The sequence below is a fragment of the Camellia sinensis genome, chromosome 13, assembly GCF_055761805.1.
Source record: "Camellia sinensis isolate YWXY chromosome 13, ASM5576180v1, whole genome shotgun sequence".
Classification (NCBI taxonomy): Eukaryota; Viridiplantae; Streptophyta; class Magnoliopsida; order Ericales; family Theaceae; genus Camellia; species Camellia sinensis.
The window spans coordinates 86,347,251-86,367,876 of NC_138973.1; the positions used below are offsets into that span (position 1 = coordinate 86,347,251).

Here is a 20,626-nt window from a genome sequence, read left to right on the forward strand (position 1 = left end):
TTCCACACAAACTTAACTCCCTTCCTCGTCAATCTAGTCAATGGTGAGGCTAGCTTAGAGAAATCCTTCGTAAATCTACGATAATACCCGGCCAACCCCAAGAAACTACAGATCTCAAAAGCATTCTTAGCTTGTTCCCAACCTTGCACTGCCTCTATCTTGGATGAATCTTCAGTCACCCCTTCCCCAGATACCACATGGCCTAAGAACTTAACCTCTCTCAGCCAAAATTCACATTTTCCGTACTTAGCATACAATTTGTGGACTCTAAGCAACGCAAGTACCACTTGCAAGTGCTCCTCGTGCTCTTCTTCAAAGGGTGAGTAAATTAAGGTGTCCTCCACAAAAACTACCAAAAAACGGTCTAGGAGTTCATGGAAGATTTGATTCATCAAATCCATAAACACCGTTGGTGCATTGGTCAGCCCAAAGGGCATCACTAGAAACTCATAATGGCCATACCGCGTACGGAATGCCGTCTTCGGGATATCCTCCTCCCCTACTCTCAACTGGTGATAACCCAATCTCAAGTCTATCTTTGAGAAACAACAAGACCCCTTCAACTGAAATCATCTATACGAGGCATTGGGTACTTGTTCTTAACAGTTACCTGGTTCAACTTCTGGTAATCTATACAAATTACAATGCACCATCTTTCTTTTTAGCAAAAAGAGCCAATGCTCTCCAAGGTAAAGTACTAGAGCAAATAAAACCCTTATCTAACAGTCCCTGGAGTTGAATCTTCAACTCACTCAACTCGGCAGATGTGAATCTATATAGTGCCATAAAGATCGGTGTCGGGCCAGGTACTAAATCAATCGTGAACTTAATCTCACAGCAAGGTGGTAAACTGGTAAGATCATCCAAAAAAACATTCAGGTATTCACAAACTACCCTCGGCAACTCAACTCGGACTTCATCACACTCAGTGCTCAAGAAGTTAGCAAGAAGGTAACTAAGCTTACTCTGCCCACGCGGATCATACACCGATGATAAAACTCTATCAACCTAATCTCCCAAGAAATAAAAACAATCACCGCTCAAGGTACATATAATAACCCTTTGACGGTACAAATCTATAACAGTCTGATATGAAGACAACCAGTCCATACCCAAAATAACATCAAAGCTAGACATGTCAATCAACACAAACTAAAAAGGAAATTGGCGACCGACAACCTCTATGTCACAACCCTAACACCCGTGTTTCAAAATCATCTCACCACCAATAGGTGACTCTACACAGATAGGAGATGCTAACCGAGCCAACTCTAACCCCAAAATCGATATAAATGCAGACGAGATAAAAGAATGGGATGCACCCTATATTAATTAACACATTAACAACTGAATTGCAAAACAAAAAGGTACCTCGCACTACCGAAGGTGCTGGTACAAGATCTGGCGTGGTAATAAAATACACACGCCCTGTAGGCCTTTGATCTACCTGCTCACCCTTCGGAGCATAGGACTGATGCACTTACTGGCCGAAGAGGCTCCCTGATTGGCCCTCGAGGCCTGTGCTAACTGTGCTAGCTGGTGGCTCTGCGTCTGTCTAGAACCAGACACACCAGATGTGCCGCTCAACTGAGGAAAAAACCTCTTCATGTGCCCCGTCTGCCCACACTGATAACAAGTGAGTGACTGCCCTCTCCATTGACTCTAACTCTAGGAGCGAGCCGAAGACAATGCAAACCGCTGCCCTTTTCCTCTCTGCGGGCAAGCTGGAGACTTGTGGCCCAACTGGCCACACTTGTAACAAGTAAAATCTCCCTGACCACCTCTCTTCGAACCCGAACTCGGCATTGGACAGGTAGACCTAGACTGTGCTCCCTGGGACTGCTGTGGGGTAAAACTAACATAAAATTACTTGGATTTATTTATACCTAGAAAGCATGGGGAATACATGGAATTTTGTGAATTTTAGAGAGGTTGTGGGCCCCAACGACCCCCTTATCTGTCTGCTGCTACTCATAACCAATATATCTTCTGACTTGACATTGCTGAATGAATACAAGATTTAGCCACAAGGATGTGATCTTGTCCCCTTTATAAAAGGAAACAGAGTAGAGCACAACAGTGGTTGGTTTTATGGCTTAAGGAAGTAAGAATGTTCTTGGTTTTCCTTTCCATTTCAAAATTAGAGGACATTTATTTGAGTGATTAGTGATGGGTGCTTAGTTGATGATATTGGATGCTGAGTTTGGATTAATAAGGTTGTTTAGACTTACAAGTTCAATATCAAAATGAAAGGTTAATATTGTTCCTTCTTAAATATGTTCACTATAAAATATTGCCAATTTTAGCTCTTACTGATGGAAAGGACAGCATTGTTCCTAGTAGTTTTAATACTCTACCACATTAAGATAATTAGATTGTATTGTGGAATATCTCGGTGTATGTGAAGATAATTTTTCTTGAAGGTAGCATTGATTTATAAAGCATAGTGGGATCAAAGTGGGCTGGAAATGGAGCATTGAATAAACCATATGGCTAATTTGGATTACTTGATATATTCAAATGAGTCCATTTTTTCTTTTAGGTCCTCATTCATGGGATCCATCATTCCGTAAACACCCTATTTTTGACCGTCCTCAAGACTTGGACGTCATCGTTTGAACACTTGATAATCATCCATGCTTGTGTTCGTTTTGAGTTCCCGGAGGCCTCGGTTGCACGCCATGCCTCATGATCTCTCAACTTATCTGTTTTGTGCTTGGTTGTGGACCACGCACTTGTGTTTTTGCTTTTGAGGGAAGAGGGTGGCTTGTTTGCCATCTCCTCAACCCATCGGCCAAGGCTTGAGGTCATCGGCCTTGTTTTCTTGCTATCGGCCAAAAGTATTGGCCAATCGGCACATTATTTGGTCGGCCAGCACTTATGTTGGTCGATCGGCCATGTTTTCTGGCCGAACCCTGTTCATCTGCTTTATGCAGATATTCTATGTCAGCTGTCACAGCTGGCATGCACAATTCCCTCCCTCCATACACGTGTATGGAGGGATTTGCCCCTTGATTAGCTTGCTTAGGAAGCTTTAGAATTTGGAATTCTATAAGAAGGGAGCTCCTCCTCCCTTCTCAAAGGTTCTGAAAAATAGGGTTAGAGAAGTTGTATCTATCTATCTCTATATTTTCCTCTCTTTACATTTTTGTGTGTGTTTTTGTGCTCTAAAGGGTGTTTTGTTCTCACTATTGCACACAAACACCTAGCAATACACCTTCCTTGGTTGCTGAGGTGCTAGGGAGTTGGCATTACGATTCTTGAGGTGATTTTGATCAAAGAAAGTTGCTGGAGTGGTGTTCTTGAAGTGGTTCTTCAAGGGTGAGCAAACTTGCTTTTAAACCCCCATTCTTGCTCAAGCTTTTAAACCTACTTGCTTATTGTTTTAAGCCTAGCTCTTAACTGATAAAAGTTTTATTTTTTGGTGCTTTAAACCTTTAGTTAAGGCCTCTTTCTGGTTTGGGGTTGTTTACCCCCCTTCAAGGCCTCGTTAGGCCTTATTTTAGGCCATCCCTTTTGGCCCTTGTTCTTAGCTTTGCATGACCTTTCTACCACTGAGAGGGTCATCCCCTCTTCTTGTTGTCTTGTATGCTTGTATAAATGGCTTTTGTTGGTAGCATGTTTGTTAAGCTTGTCTTAGCTTCATTTCAACAAGTATTTGGTGTTATTTTGCCATGCTTTACCTCTGTCTAAGGTTGGTTTAGTGGCATCTTGCATGTACCATACACTTGTAATGTAAATCACACACACTAGCTTTATATGCTTCATGTTTGAGCATGTCTTTGTAGCCTATGTTGTGTCCATTTCAGCATGTTTTAGGTGATATTTTACCATATCATATCTCTGTTTAGGTTTGGTTTGGTTAGCCTTTGCATGCTCCTTGCACTTGTAGTGCATTTTCATGATTTGGCCTAACATGCATCATGTTGTAACATGTCATTTTGACATGATTTTGGCTCAACTTCATGAAGCTTTTTACCTTGTTTTTATCGTACTTGAGCTCTGTTTTGCATTGTCTTGGTCATGCTTGCATTGTTTTGTATAACTACCGTGCAATCTAGCTTGTTAGCTTTGGGTGTTCAAGTCACTAGCATGCTTTGCTTGGCTCATTTCAATGATTTGGCATCATTTGTAATGTTATTTCAGTCCATGTTTCATACTCATATACTTGCAATTGTCATCATTTCAATGCTTTGACGAGTTGGTGTTTTATGTCTCATGATTGGACCATTGTGCATGCCTTCATGTTTAGGCCTCTAGGATGCCGTTTCCATGTGTTTTTGGGCCTATTTTTGACATGCCATAACTCTGATTTTGGTTGCTTGAATCATGCCATGTTTGGTTTTGATAGGTGTAGTGTAACACCCTTTTTGTGGCCTTGCATGCCTCATGCTTTTGGTCCTTCGTTCTAGCTTATTTTGGCTTTGGTCCTTACATGTTTTAGGCTCATTTTGACATAATCTAGGACTGTTTTGGATTATACTTGCCATTTGCTTCATGTTTTGCATAGCCATGGTTTGAACCCCTTGGCTAGCCTTGAGCCTTGAGTCTTCTTGCATGATTTGCTTGCTTTGATTAATTGGCTTGGCACCTTTCCTAACATAATTTTAGAGCTTACCATGTTTGTCACATGCCCATATTTGTCTCCTTTTAAGTGCTCTTGAAAGTTGCCCTTTTATGCCTAGGTGATAGGCCATTACATGTGCATGTTTGTATGTGTTTTTGTCCATTATTTCTTAGCATTTTGACCACTGATTTGGGCATGGCCGAGGTCCTCCCATTTTGGTTTAAGTCCATCTTCACATATTGTTGCATGCTTGCCTTGTATGTTGTCGCATGCTTGTTGCATTCTAGTTCCATTGCATATTGTTGCATGCTAGTCCTATTACATCATGCTTACATGCTCGTTGCATGCTTGTCAAATTGCATGTTGTCACATGCTTGCTAATTAACATGTTGTTACATACTTCCCCCTTTGCATATTGTTACATGCTAGTTGCATTACATGGCATTGTTGTTAACATGCTCATGTTGTATTAGCTTTGTTTGCATACTTAGGTTGCATTGCATTGTGTGTGCATTTCCTTGCCTCTTGATCAAGCATGATAGAGGTTGGGGCTCCTTATGTGTTTTGTGCATTTCATTTGATATTGAATTGCACACTTGGCTCCTTTGGCCATCACGTATTGGAATGCGTGATTGGTGGCCCGAGGGTCGAGAACTACACTCCTTTGAATCTTAAACATGATAAGGGGTGTAGTTGCAAACATTGTCTTGCAAATGTATTGCCATGCTCTGTCTATCCTCTATTACAGCAAAAGAAGCATTCAGCAGGAAGAGATGACCGATCGGCTACATTTAGTGCCGGTCGGCTAACAACATTTGGCCGAGAGCCTTATATCTGGTCGATAACCAATTTCCCATGGCCGATGGCCCTATCTTTTGGCCGATGGCCTCTCATCATCCCCACAAGGTGGTTCAGAAATATCACAGAAGTTGGCACAGTTTTCAGAGGTATTGAACAGTGCAAACAAAGGCAACATGAAGCATGGCAACAGATTTCCGAACGAAGCCGACCGAGCATGCATTCGTCCCTCTTCCCGAGGCTGCTTTACTGTCTGCATAGCTTAATTAATTTGTTAATTATTTAAGTGTTGTAATAATTAATTGTATTTAATATATGTTGAAGGATAGAGATAAACAAAGAAAAATGATAGAGAGATGAAAGAAGACATGAAAAAAAGAATCTTGCATCTTCTAACACTTTAATTTTCTTCAAATATTATTCATCTCCAAGAGGTAATTCACTTTAGAGCAATTTATACGCTTCATAAAAGCCTACAAACCACGCAAACACTACTTATACTCATCCTACCCCATACGATAACAAATAAAACATCATATTTTATACTTAAAATAACATATAAACTCTTAAGAACATGAACACTCAGCAACATTATTCCAATAAACATTCTAATTAGCAAAACTACAGCAATCAAAAGACATGCTCTTGTGAGTCCATCTAAAATAAGAAAATGCACAACGCAATTATAAGGATTTCTAATAGAATTATAACAACCCAATTAACTATCTTCACAAGAATCTTGCATAACTAGACTGCATACAAAACTCTCATATGATATTAACAGTAAGTAATCGTAGTGGTCACACTACATTGATTGCTAAAATGCATGAAAATTTTGGAACGAATGTGTAGACGCGCCCTTGAGCTTCATGCTACAGTTCGGACTCAATGTCACGGTTCTTAATCTGATCTCACAATGTGCGATGTGAGATTGATAAATCACCAAAGAGTCCAAATCCGGCAAATCATTTTGAAAAATTGATTTTTGTAAAGAAGTGTCAAACATGGACTGTTTTGCCAGATACAAAGTCGCCACCTAAATATTTTATTTTTTTTAGAGAATTTAGGAAACCCTGACTCGTGCCTAAGGCCATGTGTCCATATCACCAAAGTTGTCTCGGCTCGGGAACTTGGGTACGAGAGGGGAAGGTCATGCAATGAGCACCCCCGCTCGCCCGATCAAAGATCGGCCACTACTAAACTATCTTGTTTTTGAAAACACATGCGTTCTTATTCCGATTATTAGCTAGAATTACTAAGTGATGCGCACAACACACATGTATAGACTAGATCGCCTAATTTGGAACAAAGCATTGCATATCTGTTTGTTTGGAAAATGATTTGAAGTTTGCTACTCGCAAGTAGGCTAAAATGCGGATTTGATGAATTGTTCTAATTCAAGCAATCCAACCTTCACCTACAAGCATTCAGGCAGTTATATCACATAAGCAAATAGCCTCATGGTAAGCATGCTATCATGGCAACACTTACATACTCATGCAAGATGCTAAAGCATAAACACTCACAGTGTACTCCAAGCCAAAACAAAGAACTAGTTAGTAATCAATGCATGATCCTAATTCATCTTAAGATGGCTAATGCAACACATGCAAGATGTAACTAGAAATAGGCTCGGCTATTCTAAGATGTCATATGAGATGCGACAATTGGATACATGTATTCAAGTAGGAATTGAAATACAATGCAGTTAGTATGATGCGAGCCCGGTGCATACAATACAGATGAATGATGCAAACATGCATAGCATAAGGATGCTAAATGAAATATGCCCTAAAACTAACCATCGTGAGCGGTTAAGTAAAAGGGAGAAAGAAATGGGGGTTGGAAGACATGCATCACACACACACACGTTTATTACACCAATTGGCTCTCTCGAGGGAGAGACTGAAATAATAATACAAATTAACTAATTAACTAACTAACAAGCTAATTAATTATTACAAAACCAAATGAATAACTAGCTAAAAGAACATAAAATTTTGACTTATTTTTTTTATCCTATCCCATGTTTGAATAAATACTTGTGCAAGCTAGGTTACTTACATCAACTTGGTATCAGAGTGAAAGATCTATTGCAAACATCAATATATTGTTATAGTCTATTAAAACTTGAAGAGTCTTGAAACTGAAGGTTGAGCTCTCTCCAAAAAGAGGGGATTTATGAAATTTAACTATGAAAGATTCACATGAAGATAATTAATGAGTTGTTAGAATTCTAGTAGGAGCCTTTTTAATTTTGTTGTACTAGTTTTTTTATTTTTAGATAGAATGCCACTGGTTTAGTGATTAAAACTTGGTTCATAATGTTGAAACAACTAAGTCTACATTTCATAGCGTTTTATAGGGTAGTTGTATCCAATCTACCCCTTATAGACCCCCATCCAATGGGGACTAAACTAAGTCTACGTTTCTTTTTAGTTTCTTATGTTTAGATGTTTGTAGGGTTTCAGGAGTGAAATCATGTTGTTTAACTTGTTGCTTGTTAAGTTGTTACCATATGCATAACCATAGGTTTGTTTTTCATGGCAATTACTTGTTATTAAGTTTCATGAGGCATCTAGAATAGCTCTCTCCCCCTCCTCCTCCTCCTCCTCCTCCTCTTTTATTCTAGATCTATCATCTCTCTTATTTTCTGCTGCCTTTTTATATCTCGCTCTTCCTCATGATTCCTCTTTCATATTGTCTTCTCTTCTCATGTCTACCTCTTGGACATCTATTCTTACTCCTCTCAAATCTTGTGTCTTCCCTTCCCTCTTGTCCTACCTTCCCTCCCTTGTATTCTTTTCTTATCTTTTTTCTTGTTCTATCTCTGGTTCATCATATGTGAAAAGTAAACGAATAAACAAATTCATCATGCTTAATTTCCCCATCACGTGTTTGAAGAAATTATGCCATCTAATTCACAACAAGCTCTTGAGTATGTTAGAGTAGTAAAATTGTGTTTTGAGAGTTATTACATAGACAATTGCCGGTTAATGCTAGGTTATGAATGCACTAAGACGTATTTCATGAACATTAAGTTAGCATTTGAGCTTACAGTAATATTAGTTAAATCGCAATTTTTTTCATAGCAAGGTAGTGAATACGGCAGCAAATGTGCAAATTGAAGAGCAATGTATCTACCTACACATTTTAGTCTTCCTAAAGGAATTGCAATTGATTCCTCATTAGTGGGGTCTAGTAACAGAGAGACATGAGACGAGGCTGATCACATGAAAGAGTCAACTGGGAGTCACAAGGAGCTTTTATTGGTCTATTGTCTTTCTCTTTACCTTTGTAGACCTTTATTGTTCTCAAAATGGAGGTCTGATCATAAATCTTGCATGTATTGTTATAGTGCTTATGCACAGGGCCAGTGCTCTAGACTTGCCCCTTTTTACAAGTTTATGTTGTAAGGAAGTGGTGGTCTTTATTAAACTTGTAGTTTCAATTGTATTTTTCTTTTTTTATTAATACCATTTCTCGATTTTTGCAAAAAGACTATTATCACTTGAAGCACATATTGTAGTTTCAGTTGTATAATAGGACTCTTTTGTAGTATTGTAGTTTAATCACTGGTTTGCGCTATCTAAGTTAATATTTGGCCTGTGCATTCTTCTGATCCCTCTGTTTAATCTCTTCACAACATCTGGGACATGCTTTTCATCTGTAAAAATTTGTGTATTTATATATAGGGAGTCTCTTGTTTTCTCCAACGGCCAGGGCCAATATTTTAATACCAGTCATTAGATTGTACGCGGGATCAAATTGTTGGAATATGGAATATTGTATATTTAATTTAGGAATTTAATTTTAGGGTTTGATTGTGTAATTATTTATTTTCTTTTTCCACGTATTATATTTATTATATATAGACATGGTCTCACCCAAATTAGGGTAAGCCAATATTTTATAACTCTCTTCTTGGTATCAGAGCCAAACCTTAGCCACCCATCCAAACACTAGCCACCCACCACCCTTGTCTTCCATTGCCGGCAGCCCTAAACCACCTGCCTAGCCACTCGATAGCCCTTCTTCTTGCCTCCACCCAGCCGAAAGTTTTCCTCTTCCTTCTTAGCCCCTCAGCAGTCCTTTTTCCTCACTGTCGTAGCTTCCTTAGGTGCCGACTAGACCCTCCCTGCCTTGGGTCTAGTGCGGCTTTCCCTCTTGGGCGTTGTTCTTCTCTCTTTACGTTTCTAGGGTTCATGTGCAGTTGTGGTAAGCACTTTCTAGTTTGATTTTCTGTTGTGTTAGGCTACCGGTGTGTTCTATAGCATCTCTTTTGTTTGAGGCCGCTACTTCAGCTTCATGGTGTTTCAGCATGTCTGACTTTGTTACACAAACTCAGAGCATTATGCCTCGTTCAGATGTTTCCTTGGCCTCCCATGTTCCGGTTCATCGGATTACCAATGTATTGCTCACTGGTCACAACTTTGTGGCTTGGAGTCGATCTATACGTCTCTACCTTGGGGGTAGAGGAAAATCTGGATGGCTTTTGGAAACCGAAATACAACCTCCCGCTGATGATCCTAAGCGGGTTCAATGGGATATTGACAATTGCACCTTACTTGGTTAGATGTTCAACTTTATGAAATAATGCATCTACAACATGTTTATGTACTGTGATACAGTTCCTCGGTTGTGGAGTGCTCTTACCCAGATGTACGCACATGCCCACAATGATGCTAGGATTTTCGAGCTCTATCAGGATATTTCTCATGCCTCTCAGGAAGCTTTGGGTTTTACCGTTGCTGAATTTTTTGGGTATCTTTAGTCTCGTTGGGAGGAGTTAGCACAATATGAGCCATTGAGTGATTTTCCAGCTGTTGTCACTTCTATTGTGTCTGCTCGTCTTGTTCACCAGCACACTTATCAATTTCTGATGGGTTTAAAACCTAAATTCGAGTCTCTTCATATTCAGATTTTGAACACATCACCTATGCCATCCTTATATGAGGCTTTTGCTACTATTGATAGTGAGGAGCGTCGTCATCGATTGATTTAATCGGTGGCTCCGTTTCCTTCCTCTGTTCTTACTTCATCTTCCGTTTCAGATTAGATGGCTCTTGTTGCCAAGTTTAGTTCTCGTGCTTCTAGTAGCAAGGTTATTTGTCACCATTGTGGTGCAGCTGGTCATGTCCAAGCACAGTGCTTCAAGCTTCATCCTGAGTTGAAGTAACGCTTTGTAAGGGCACGCCATTCAAGCTCTTTCCATACTACTGTTATTGCAGACACCTCTAGTTGTAATAACCCCGACCCGTAATTAGCTACCAATCAATGATTAAAGATGCTAATTGAGTGGATCACATGAATTATGGGATTAATATGTAAATTGCATGATATTTGGCCTTCTATCTGTTACTTATAGAAATATCTGTTTGGAATTCCACTTTAATATGTAAATTGAAAGCCTTATCGGCATCCGAAACCGAAATTGACTACACCGTTGTATTATTTGGAATTTTTAGAACCATATGGCAAGTTGTATTAAAAATTGATTCAGAACGATTAATTAAGTCATGTTTGGTTAGTCTAATATTCTAATTAATGTGTTTTAACACCATAAACATATATATGAGCCTTAACTTATTTTTTAGCTCAATTCTTTGCTCCCCTTAGTGCAAAAATATGAGGTTTTCTTTTAGAGAGAGAGTGTGTGCTATTCTAGAGAGAGAGATGAAGGAATTAAAGGAGAATTGAAGACCTTGGCTTAGATTCATCAAAACTAAGCTAGAGCAAGAGTAATTCAAAACTCTAGGTAAGCTTTTGACTATTAATTCAAAGAGTTATGTGTTGTAGAGATGAATTCATGGAGTTGTTAGGATCATTGCATGTAATTTACATATGTTGGTCAAGAAGATGGAGGATTTGATTATAATTTCACTTGCATGTATACATATATATATATAGGTTTGTCATTTTGGTTTGATTTTGAGCATCTAAATTATTTTGTGAGTTATTTAGTGCATGCATGTTTGAATTATCATGTTCCTTCACTTAAAATCATGTTTTGGGAAGAATTTCTTACATGCATGGAGCTTATGAGCTCAATTTGCTAGTTTCATGAGGTTTGAAAAAAAGATTTTACACGCATGTTTTGTTTCTTGAATTTCAAGATGAATTGTGAACTTTTGGCAAACCCTTGGGCCATGATTTTATGAAATGATCCTTTATTCTTCATATTTTACAAGTTTACTATGTTATCTCAAGTTTTAGGGCCCAAGAGATGTGTTTTGATGAGTTGAATTCGAGTCTTGAGCTTGGAGGTGCAATCTGGAAATTTTAGATTCTGCATCTACAGTCGAGCGACCGCTCTGAGTGCGTGCACTTCCACTCGAGCAACCATGAGTTCGCTCGAGCATGAAATGCAAGCTCCCAAAAGTTTCATGTTTTTGCAGATCACTCGAGCAAAGGAATCTGCGCTCGAGCGACCACCCCCATTTTGCATGTCCGCTCGAGCGAGGAAAGCTACGCTTGAGCGGGGATCCTGTTTTCAGAAATTTGACTAAGTGTTTTCCAAAACATTTTGGCATCCTCATTGCATCTTAGGCATTCCTAAGCCTTAATTAAGCCATGGTAATGAGGTTATGGATTAGAAACACACTAAGAAAAGAATGTACTAAGCTCCGAGACTGCAAGTGTGTGTGTTTTAGGCAATGTGATAAGAAAGAATAAGAACCAATGTCATGAAAGCTAAGCCTTAATGGCCACTTGAATATGTAATGACAAGACATGCTTGTGTTATGTATTTTGTGATTATAGGTCAAGACTCGAGGATTGATTGACCGCTTACTGGAACCACTGTGAGTAACGTTATCGTAAAGATACGTTCATATGAATCATGTTCTAAATGAAATATGATAAGCTGTGATTTTTTAAATGATATCTATTTTCGTAAACGAATATTCCATGTTTGAAATCTATTATGGCATCCATAGATAGTCCCAAGTCATGGGGGACGACATGAAAATGCGGGTCCATGACATACAAGTAATTACGAGATCTCGTTAGCCACTTCATTATGGTGATATGTGTTTAATCGGTATCCGGAACCGATTACTCTAGTCGGAAGACGTTTTGTGATGTGTTCTATGGGATGTACCATTATTATGTTCCGATACAAGAATGATTACGCTATGATCTGTTTTACGCTTATGATATGTTCGGAATTCGTTCACTAACCTCTTTATCTTAATGTTGTTCACTGGGCTTTAGCTCACTGTGTGTATATATATGTATAGGTGAGCATTCTGGAGTTTGAGTCTGAAGGCTTTTGTCTGGATCTGTGTTCCGTTGTCAGCCAATCATTGTGCCTCATGTGGAGGTTCCCGAAGCGTCCTGTGTTTAAATTCTGTGGTTTCTGTTTATATAAGACTTGATTTGATGTCGTTGGCTGTACTTAAAATACTATAATGTGTGTGGGTATAATGTATGGTTGACTACCGGTTATATATATAAAGTTTTAAATATTCTGTTTCATATAAGTCAGCACAGCTCATTGGACAACTATATTTATGTATTTGCTTCCGCTAGCCCCTTAATCTTGTTATTCTGTTCAGAGGCCTTCAGTAATCCAAGGATTACTGGCCGGTTATGATGCTAAGCCTATAGGGGTGGGTTTGGGTCGTGACACTAGTACTCGTCAGCCGACTCATCCTATTGATCTTCATCAGCTTCAATCTCAGATTGGTCACTTTTAAGAGCAACTTGGTTCATTCACTACCATGTCTCCAAATGTTCTTTCCACTACTACACTCGCTACAGGTACTCTTACAGCCTTTCATGTTCGCACTACACCTACTTGGGTATTAGATTCTGGGGCCAATGATCATATGACCAATGAGTTTTCTTGTTTATCCTCTCCTATCTCTACTACTGCTCAGACTGTATGTCTTGCTGATGGGTCTAATTCACATGTCCAACATAAGGGTAATGTGTCCTTGTCATCTAATATTACACTTATTTCTATCTTACATGTGCCCCGTTTTTCTTATAATCTTCTCTCTGTAAGTCACCTTGCTAAAAACTTTCATTGTGCTGTTATTTTCTTACCTACTCATTGCTTGTTACAGGACCTAACTTCAAAAAAGATTTTTGACAGAGGGTTTGAGCGCGGCGGGCTATACTACTTCGGGGAGCCACCACCTTCTCATCCTACCACTTCTGGCCTACAAGCAGTTGTGTTACCTGCGTCGTCTTCCTATGTGTTTTCTTTTCAAACTTTAGCCTTGTGGCATGCTCGTTTAGGACATGTAAACTTTAATTATTTATGTTTACTTTTTCCATCACTTAATAAAGCTTGCAAGGATCATCAATTTCATTGTGTTGTTTGTGAACTGTCTAAACATACTCGTACTTCTTATATTCCTCGCATGTATCGTGCCTCTTGTATGTTTGAACTTATTCACTCTGATATCTGGGGTCCTTCTCCTCTTTTGGCTTTTTCTGGGCATCGCTATTATGTAACTTTCATAGATGACCATTCTAGGTGTACTTGGGTTTATTTGCTCAAAAATAAGTCTGATATGCTTCCACCTTTTATTCAATTTCTCCAAATGGTCAAAACCCAATTCCACACCGTTGTATGCAATGTTTGTACAGCTGTAAAGAACCCACTAACCACCACAACAGCCACTGCTGCTAGTGCCACCTCGCACTGCCAACAAGCTAGTTATATCTCTCAGTTCTTTCTTGAGTTCTCTCTCTCTCTCTCTCTCTCTCTCTCTCTCTCACTCTCAATATGTGTACAAAATTTTGTGCACACCTAGGCCAAATACATGTGTTCAAATGGTCAAAACACATATCGGTAAGTGTTCAACAAGTGTCGGTGTCCGAAGTGGACACAACACCTTTTTAGAAGCACTTGTGCTTCATAAAAAGACCCAGCCTTTTCATTGTAAGTCAGCTTATTAACAGCAAAGGAAAAAACTTTGTCCTGCTTATAACAACAAAATATTATGATGGATTTCCCTCGAAATTGACCTTCAATCTTATTAATGTGTTAATAAATAAACTCTTTGGTTTAAATCTCTCTCTCTCTCTCTCTCTCTCACACACACACGCACGCACACACACACACATGCACTCACACTGACAACAACAACAGTATAATCACAAGCTTGCTTTAGATATCGTCTTGAAGGTAGAAAGTCAGTTGTTATTGTTTTTAATTATTTTCTTCCTCTGATCATGCAGGTTGAAGGGACCAAATCTCCTGAGGAAATGCTGACAATATTGCAGCGAGTGCTTGAAGAAAGTGCCCTTATTCTTGTTGCCACGAGGCTTGATTCAGCAAAAAGAAGAACCAACATGCGTTTGAGGGAGGAACAAGATGCTGCTTATCGAGCAACACTTGAAGCTGATCAAGTATGTCAAATTATTCAATTTCTTATTTTCTTTATCCCTTTCTCAGTCCCCAGAGCTTATGCTTTTTAATGAAATATTAGCATATTGTGATGCCACAAGGTCTTGATGAGGTTTCTCCACCTATCTCAGGCTAAGGGACGCCAGAGGAAAGAAGAGCAAGAATGGTTGGCAAGGGAAGCTGCTGAAGCTGAAAGGAAGCAGAAGGAAGAAGAAGAGGCTCATGAAAGAGCGGCATGTGAAGCTACTGAGAAGAAGGCTGCATTAGCTAGAATGCGGGAGGAGAAAACCTTTTCACTTGGAGCTGAACCTGAGAAAGGACCTGATGTTACTCAAGTAATGCCTATTTTTTTGTTTGTAATTACATTTTGTGCTCCTCTTTAGAACTATTTCACTCATCACAAAATAGAGTGAAATTAAATTAAATTGCTCTCAATCTGACACATTTTTTTTTTATGTGATGTTTTGGACCATTTAGGTTTTGGTGCGGTTCCCAACCGGAGAGCACAAGGGAAGGAGGTTCCAAAGTACTGCAACAATTCAGTCTCTGTATGACTACGTTGATTCGTTGGGTTGCTTAGAAGTCGAAAGTTACAGTCTTGTCTCCAATTTTCCCAGTGTTGTCCATGGCCCAGAGAAGCTCTATTTGTCCCTTAAAGAAGTGGGATTACATCCGCAGGCCAGCCATTTTGTGGAGTTCAACTCTTGAGTGGCAACATCTCTTACACAAATTTGAATTCGTAAGCTTAAATTCATTCGAGTAGTCTGAGATTGAACCCCACTAGTAAGATGTTTTGTGTTGACTTGATTATATTTCAAACTAATTTAGTAAATGACACAATGAGAGAACATTCTTGCCTATGCCTAACATGTTGATGTCAGATCTTTTGTGCTGCAGATTCAAGTGAACAAATGATCCGAGTAGAGAATTTGTTTTAAATAAATATATTGTCCTAAAAAATTATTTCAAAAGAAACTATGAGTGCATTTATTATTGATTGATCTATGCTACAGTGGGATTTTGTTTCTTGTGGTAATTTTAAGAATCGGAGCAGAATCGTACAAATTAATTAGGGTTCATGGAAGATGTTCTTCTCAATGACCTACCTCCTTTTGAACACCCAAAATTGTTAGGATAGTGGCCTATGAAATACTATGTCCCAATTACTGTGGCTTCTATTTTTGCCAAACAATCTGACCCGGGCTTAAAAGGGTATACAAAGTCCCAGTTGTGAAGATTTATAGACCATGAATGGCAGAAGCTTGATCACTGCCTCGCTTAATACAAGACCAATTTTGCAGTACATTGCGAGAAATGCACAAAATTATTCTGTATGACATGATTGGCCTGTAGATGAAGATCAGTACCCTTACTCAGGCTGTTGAAATCCACTGGGTAAAATGAACAACTAGGCATTCTGCAAATATCATTGCTCACGTGCACAAATTTTATCTTTTATATATTTTATCTTTACGGTCATGGATGCCACAGTTTCTCTGTAAGAGAAGAGCCTGAATCATAAGATTGTACACAAGATTGAGTACATGATATTTAAATTTTCCAAAACATATGCATTATGTTTTGTTGTTTAAAATTTTCACAACCGCTAACTTCTTTCAATTCTTTGCAAAACCTCTCTCTCTCTCTCATAAACTCTCTCAATGAATCTGCTCTAGACAACCTCTGGTAGATAGCATAGACGTAGTTGAAGGGACTAAGAGACGGTATGAATACTTGGAAGACCTCGACCACACATGAGCCTATGCAACCATTTTCCTGAGGCAAATTCCAATTTTTTTAAGATACAAAAAGAAAAAAGCATACAAATTTGTAGCAAACTATTTAATATCACATAATCTCAGTTAGAAGACATTCTTTTTAAGCCTAAGAATGATGTGTTTATAAGTGCCAAGCAAGAGACAATGACCACTAATCCAAATCTCTTTGTCGTTTAGAAGATTGATTATTGTCATCCTTAATGTGCCTTTTTGTCGAAATCCAGAATCAGGGAAAGTATTAACAGATTGACGAGACCCCCAAACTTGAAGCAGAGAAGATTAGACAATTTTACTAGAAAGAGCATTAAAAAAGACGTAAAAGTTTAAAAAAAAAATATTTGTTTACTGAATAAAGAGGGGATTCCCACATCACCTCACTACAAGATCATACTACTAAATTACTGAACTTATCAAACTGTCAAAAGCTACCCAGCTATGGTTCAGCTACGGGTAATAAAGAGAGAAAAGGATAGGACTCTAAGAAAGAAGTCGGGCTCTGGCATCTCCCAAAGCTGCTTCTAAGTCAGCAAGTCGTGCAGATTGCTCCAAAGAATTAGATAATGATGCCAACTCGAGCCCATCCATGAGATTAGAGGCATCTGAAAGCTTCTTCGAGGTTTGTTCCAAATTACTCTTGATGTTACGAAAATAAGCACCTTTGGATTCCCTCTCCCCCTCCAGAACTGGAAGCCGAGATCTCAATGGCTCAATTTCATCGTCAATGGCTTTTAACCCTTTCTTCACTTCCAACCATAAAAGCTCAAGGCGATTGCGCTCTTCAGTCAAAACTTGAATACAATCAGAAGTTTTCTGCAACAATTGAGTGCCGTTGAAATCTGAACAGCACAAATTCAGTTCTTGTCTCGCACATGCTAGCTCATAAGCTTGAACAATAAAGTCCTTCACCGAGATGTACAAAGAACCAACATCGAATGGAAACTGGGAAAAAAATTTCAGAAAAGAGTTAGCAAGTTCAATCATTTCTTTTGGTGCAAGGGGATCCATGTCAACCAATTTCTTCACAAAATTTTTCTTTATGGCCAGAACGCGAGATGTTAGAGTATTATCCATTCTGACAAGATCATTTTCACATTCAAAGTTGGTTGGTTGTTCTAATTCCTTTATAATCTCATCGATTTTGGGTAGTTGCACATCTGATTTTGTAAATTCTTTGGGACTTGGATCGGAAGTTTGACTGGCTCTGAAAGAGGACTGTTTTGCTGAATCATGAATTAAAGCGAGGACCAACACTGGGACCTTCATAACATCCACTCGAATGCCTAAATCATTGCAATACCTGCTCATAAAATATGTCCCAGTTGATAGTGCTATGGTCGTACCCATACCAGCTCCAGAAGCTAGCCATTTTATGACTTTGCAAGTACCAGATGCCAAGAATGGAACCTGAAACACAAAAGCTTGTCCACTCCCGCCAATAATGCATAGAAGTCCAGTTTTGCAGTACATTGCAAAATGCTCACAGTTATTACGCATAACATTGTAGTCCCCGAATCCATGTTGAAGCAGATACATGGCCTTGTGGATCACTAGTTCTGGCGGGTCTGATTCTGCAGTGGTGCACGTGCCACCTCTGAGTTTGAATAGGAGCTTGGCTTTAGAGACTCCATACTCGAAGCGATACAAGGACCCATTAGCAAGGAAACAATCCAAGCAAGAGAGCACCACCCCACTGTTAGGATGTCGAAATCCACAGTTAGGAAAATTTGGACAGGCTGATAATGGGTTCGAAGTTGAAGCACTGAATCCGAAAGAAGACCATGGAAAGGGATTAGAGGAGCTGCCAAATGTGCCTGCAAAATGAACGACTTTGCTTTCTCCAATATAGATGCCTGCATTCACAAATTTTACTGTCTTTACTGATATTATAATTTATAAGATACTACTATATATATCTTCAGACATAGCAGATGCCACTTCACAAATTTCTAACCAAGACTAGCTAAAAATGAAATCAACCCTTGCAGGAGATTAAACTTTGCCTAAGTTGTGATCTTGGATGGTTATCAGTAATTTTGTTGGAAATGAAAAGTTGGGTGATTTGAAGTTCTATCAATGTCCGAATTTTTTTGATAAATTTGAATGAGGTGTGGAAGAATTGCCTTAAAATCAATAAAGAATTGAGGTATGTTGAAGTTGAAATCAATAAAGAATATTAGATATCTCGAGAATTGCCTTACTTAAAACATAGCAGATACCCATGATGCAATGCCAGCACAGAGAGAGAGAGAGAGAGAGTAGTTTTTTTAAATCACTGACCATGGTGGGAATAAGTGAAAGCAGCTCTCCAAGTGTAGATATGATCACCAGCTACAAGCTCACTTCTTTCAATTTTTTGGGAGAGAAAACTCATCTCATAAACTCTCTCTATGAATCTATCTGAATCTGCTAAGTACCCAAACACCAGTAATTAATTAATGTATGAATGTAGCAGAAAATTATTTTTATTTTTTAGTTCAAAGCACAGAACTTCGTTAAAATATCAGATAAAGGAGTACAATGAAAAATGCCAAGCACAGAAAGTACAGACCTGGGAGAAGATTACAAAACTAGAACAACAGAACCAACAAAGCCCAGAGTACACAGCCAAATTCTACAAAATGGCACAGAGACAAAACACACAGAGAGAGGTATAAATACATGGAACTTGGAACTTTCCCCAGGCAAAATTAAAAGAATCTGGCGGTAGATATACCTTCATTAACACATTTGAATGAGCAAGCCAAATATGCCTCTTCATTTTCCATTTTCTTTAGCCAAATTTAAATTTAAACCCATCCCTTAAAAGAAGGTAAAATATCCATTTTTGTCATCAGATCTTGTTTGGATGCACAGCCCTTTTTATTTTTTTTATTTTTTTTTATACTATACATAATGGTTTTTTTATCTCGTAGTATGTTATAGCTACCCATTTTTGGTTAAACTCTGTGTGACAGAAACTGCGGTCAGACGCAGTTAGATTGATTGCTACAAAATCACTTTCTAAACATCTATTTTTGTTCTTCTGCAGTTGATATTTGACCAACATAAATGATTTGTACTCAAATACAGTGTGGTGTGTAAATATTATATATTGATGCTGTTGTTTGTACACCAAAATATTTTATTTAAAAACAATTACTCTATAGAATAGCGGTTAAGACTACGTGTTGATCCATATGGACTAATGATCAATAATTTAATTTAGAAATTTTAAATAAAGTGTTTTGAATTTTTGGAATGAAAATTAAATTACTAAAATAAGCAATTAATTAAACACGATGAGATAAATATCTTAGAATTTCAAATCTACCACTAACTTCATAATTAAGAGTAATTGTACTCAATCCTTAGAAAATCATTGATTTCGATAATGTCATGTAAGTTGATCTGAAATACATCGTCAAGAAGATTTGTATATCAAAACTAGAAATGCATGAATCATCTTCGCATAGCATAAACCATCACCACTAACTATAGTTTGATGCACGGCCTGTCTTATTAGGTATGACTCGTCTAACAATTCTAATATATCGTAGTGAAAATCATTGTATAAGATGATTTGAATAAAATATTTATTACACAAAAGATCTGAAAGTTATATAAGTGTATCCAAATCAAATCAAAACTAAAAATATTAAATATGACTTACCCCAATTATTTAGTCAGGGCTTCAATATTTACAAAATAAACACTCTTGGCCTTTGCCTGGAGCTGGAGCTCTCCCACAAGCTCTGCTCCTCTTTTCCTCACCCCCAAACTCTGGCTGAACCTTGTTGCCTTCCGTAGGCAACTTCCTAATGCATCATTATCTCATGTGCCAACCAAATCAAGTGGAGTCCAGCAAAGCAAAGTAACAAAGAATATAAAAAAGGAAAGAAAAGTGAAGTCCTACAAAGCAAAGCAACAACAATTATGCGTTGCTTTTCTTTTTCCTTTTTTTATTTTATTTTATTTTATAATAAATATAATATAATATATAATGATGAATAATTTAATTTAGAAATTTAAAATAAAGTGTTATGAATTTTTGGAAAGAAAATTAAATTACTAAAATAAGCAATTAATTAAACAAGATGAAATAAATATCTTAGAATTTCAAATCCACCACTAACCTCATAA

General features: G+C 38.2%; 2 protein-coding genes across 7 annotated transcripts; one reads left to right on the plus strand and one right to left on the minus strand.

The window, feature by feature from the left end:
• The first annotated feature begins 13,089 nt into the window (after positions 1-13,089).
• Positions 13,090-15,632, plus strand: LOC114282030 (plant UBX domain-containing protein 10-like). The gene is made up of 5 exons (XM_082900690.1): positions 13,090-13,251; positions 13,438-13,571; positions 14,494-14,731; positions 14,861-15,064; positions 15,207-15,632. Exons 1-5 carry the CDS (start codon positions 13,090-13,092, stop codon positions 15,435-15,437), a joined length of 969 nt encoding a protein of 322 aa, XP_082756816.1. The 3' UTR covers positions 15,438-15,632.
• A 1,139-nt stretch (positions 15,633-16,771) lies between these two features.
• Positions 16,772-20,402, minus strand: LOC114282049 (uncharacterized). 6 transcript variants are annotated; one of them, XM_082902736.1, is made up of 4 exons: positions 20,157-20,402; positions 19,056-19,118; positions 18,785-18,910; positions 16,772-18,357 (listed from the first exon to the last, which is right to left on the minus strand). In XM_082902736.1, exons 3-4 carry the CDS (start codon positions 18,876-18,878, stop codon positions 16,985-16,987), a joined length of 1,467 nt encoding a protein of 488 aa, XP_082758862.1. In that variant the 5' UTR covers positions 18,879-18,910; positions 19,056-19,118; positions 20,157-20,402; the 3' UTR covers positions 16,772-16,984. The 6 variants fall into 6 exon arrangements, with proteins under 6 accessions (XP_082758862.1, XP_082758863.1, XP_082758864.1 ...); XM_082902737.1 differs by having other exon boundaries at positions 18,785-18,913; positions 20,157-20,351; XM_082902738.1 differs by lacking the exon at positions 20,157-20,402 and adding an exon at positions 19,221-19,600.
• Between the last annotated feature and the right edge of the window lie 224 nt (positions 20,403-20,626).

Excerpts from the sequence above, each read along its gene's own strand:
- LOC114282030 (XM_082900690.1), top strand. The coding sequence starts at position 13,090 with ATGTCTCCAAATGTTCTTTCCACTACTACACTCGCTACAGGTACTCTT. Across the intron at positions 13,252-13,437 it reads TCTCTACTACTGCTCAGACT|GACCTAACTTCAAAAAAGAT; the intron begins GTATGTCTTGCT and ends TGCTTGTTACAG. Across the intron at positions 15,065-15,206 it reads AAGGACCTGATGTTACTCAA|GTTTTGGTGCGGTTCCCAAC; the intron begins GTAATGCCTATT and ends TGGACCATTTAG.
- LOC114282049 (XM_082902736.1), bottom strand. The coding sequence starts at position 18,878 with ATGAGTTTTCTCTCCCAAAAAATTGAAAGAAGTGAGCTTGTAGCTGGT. Across the intron at positions 18,358-18,784 it reads TTTCACTTATTCCCACCATG|GCATCTATATTGGAGAAAGC; the intron begins GTCAGTGATTTA and ends TTGTGAATGCAG.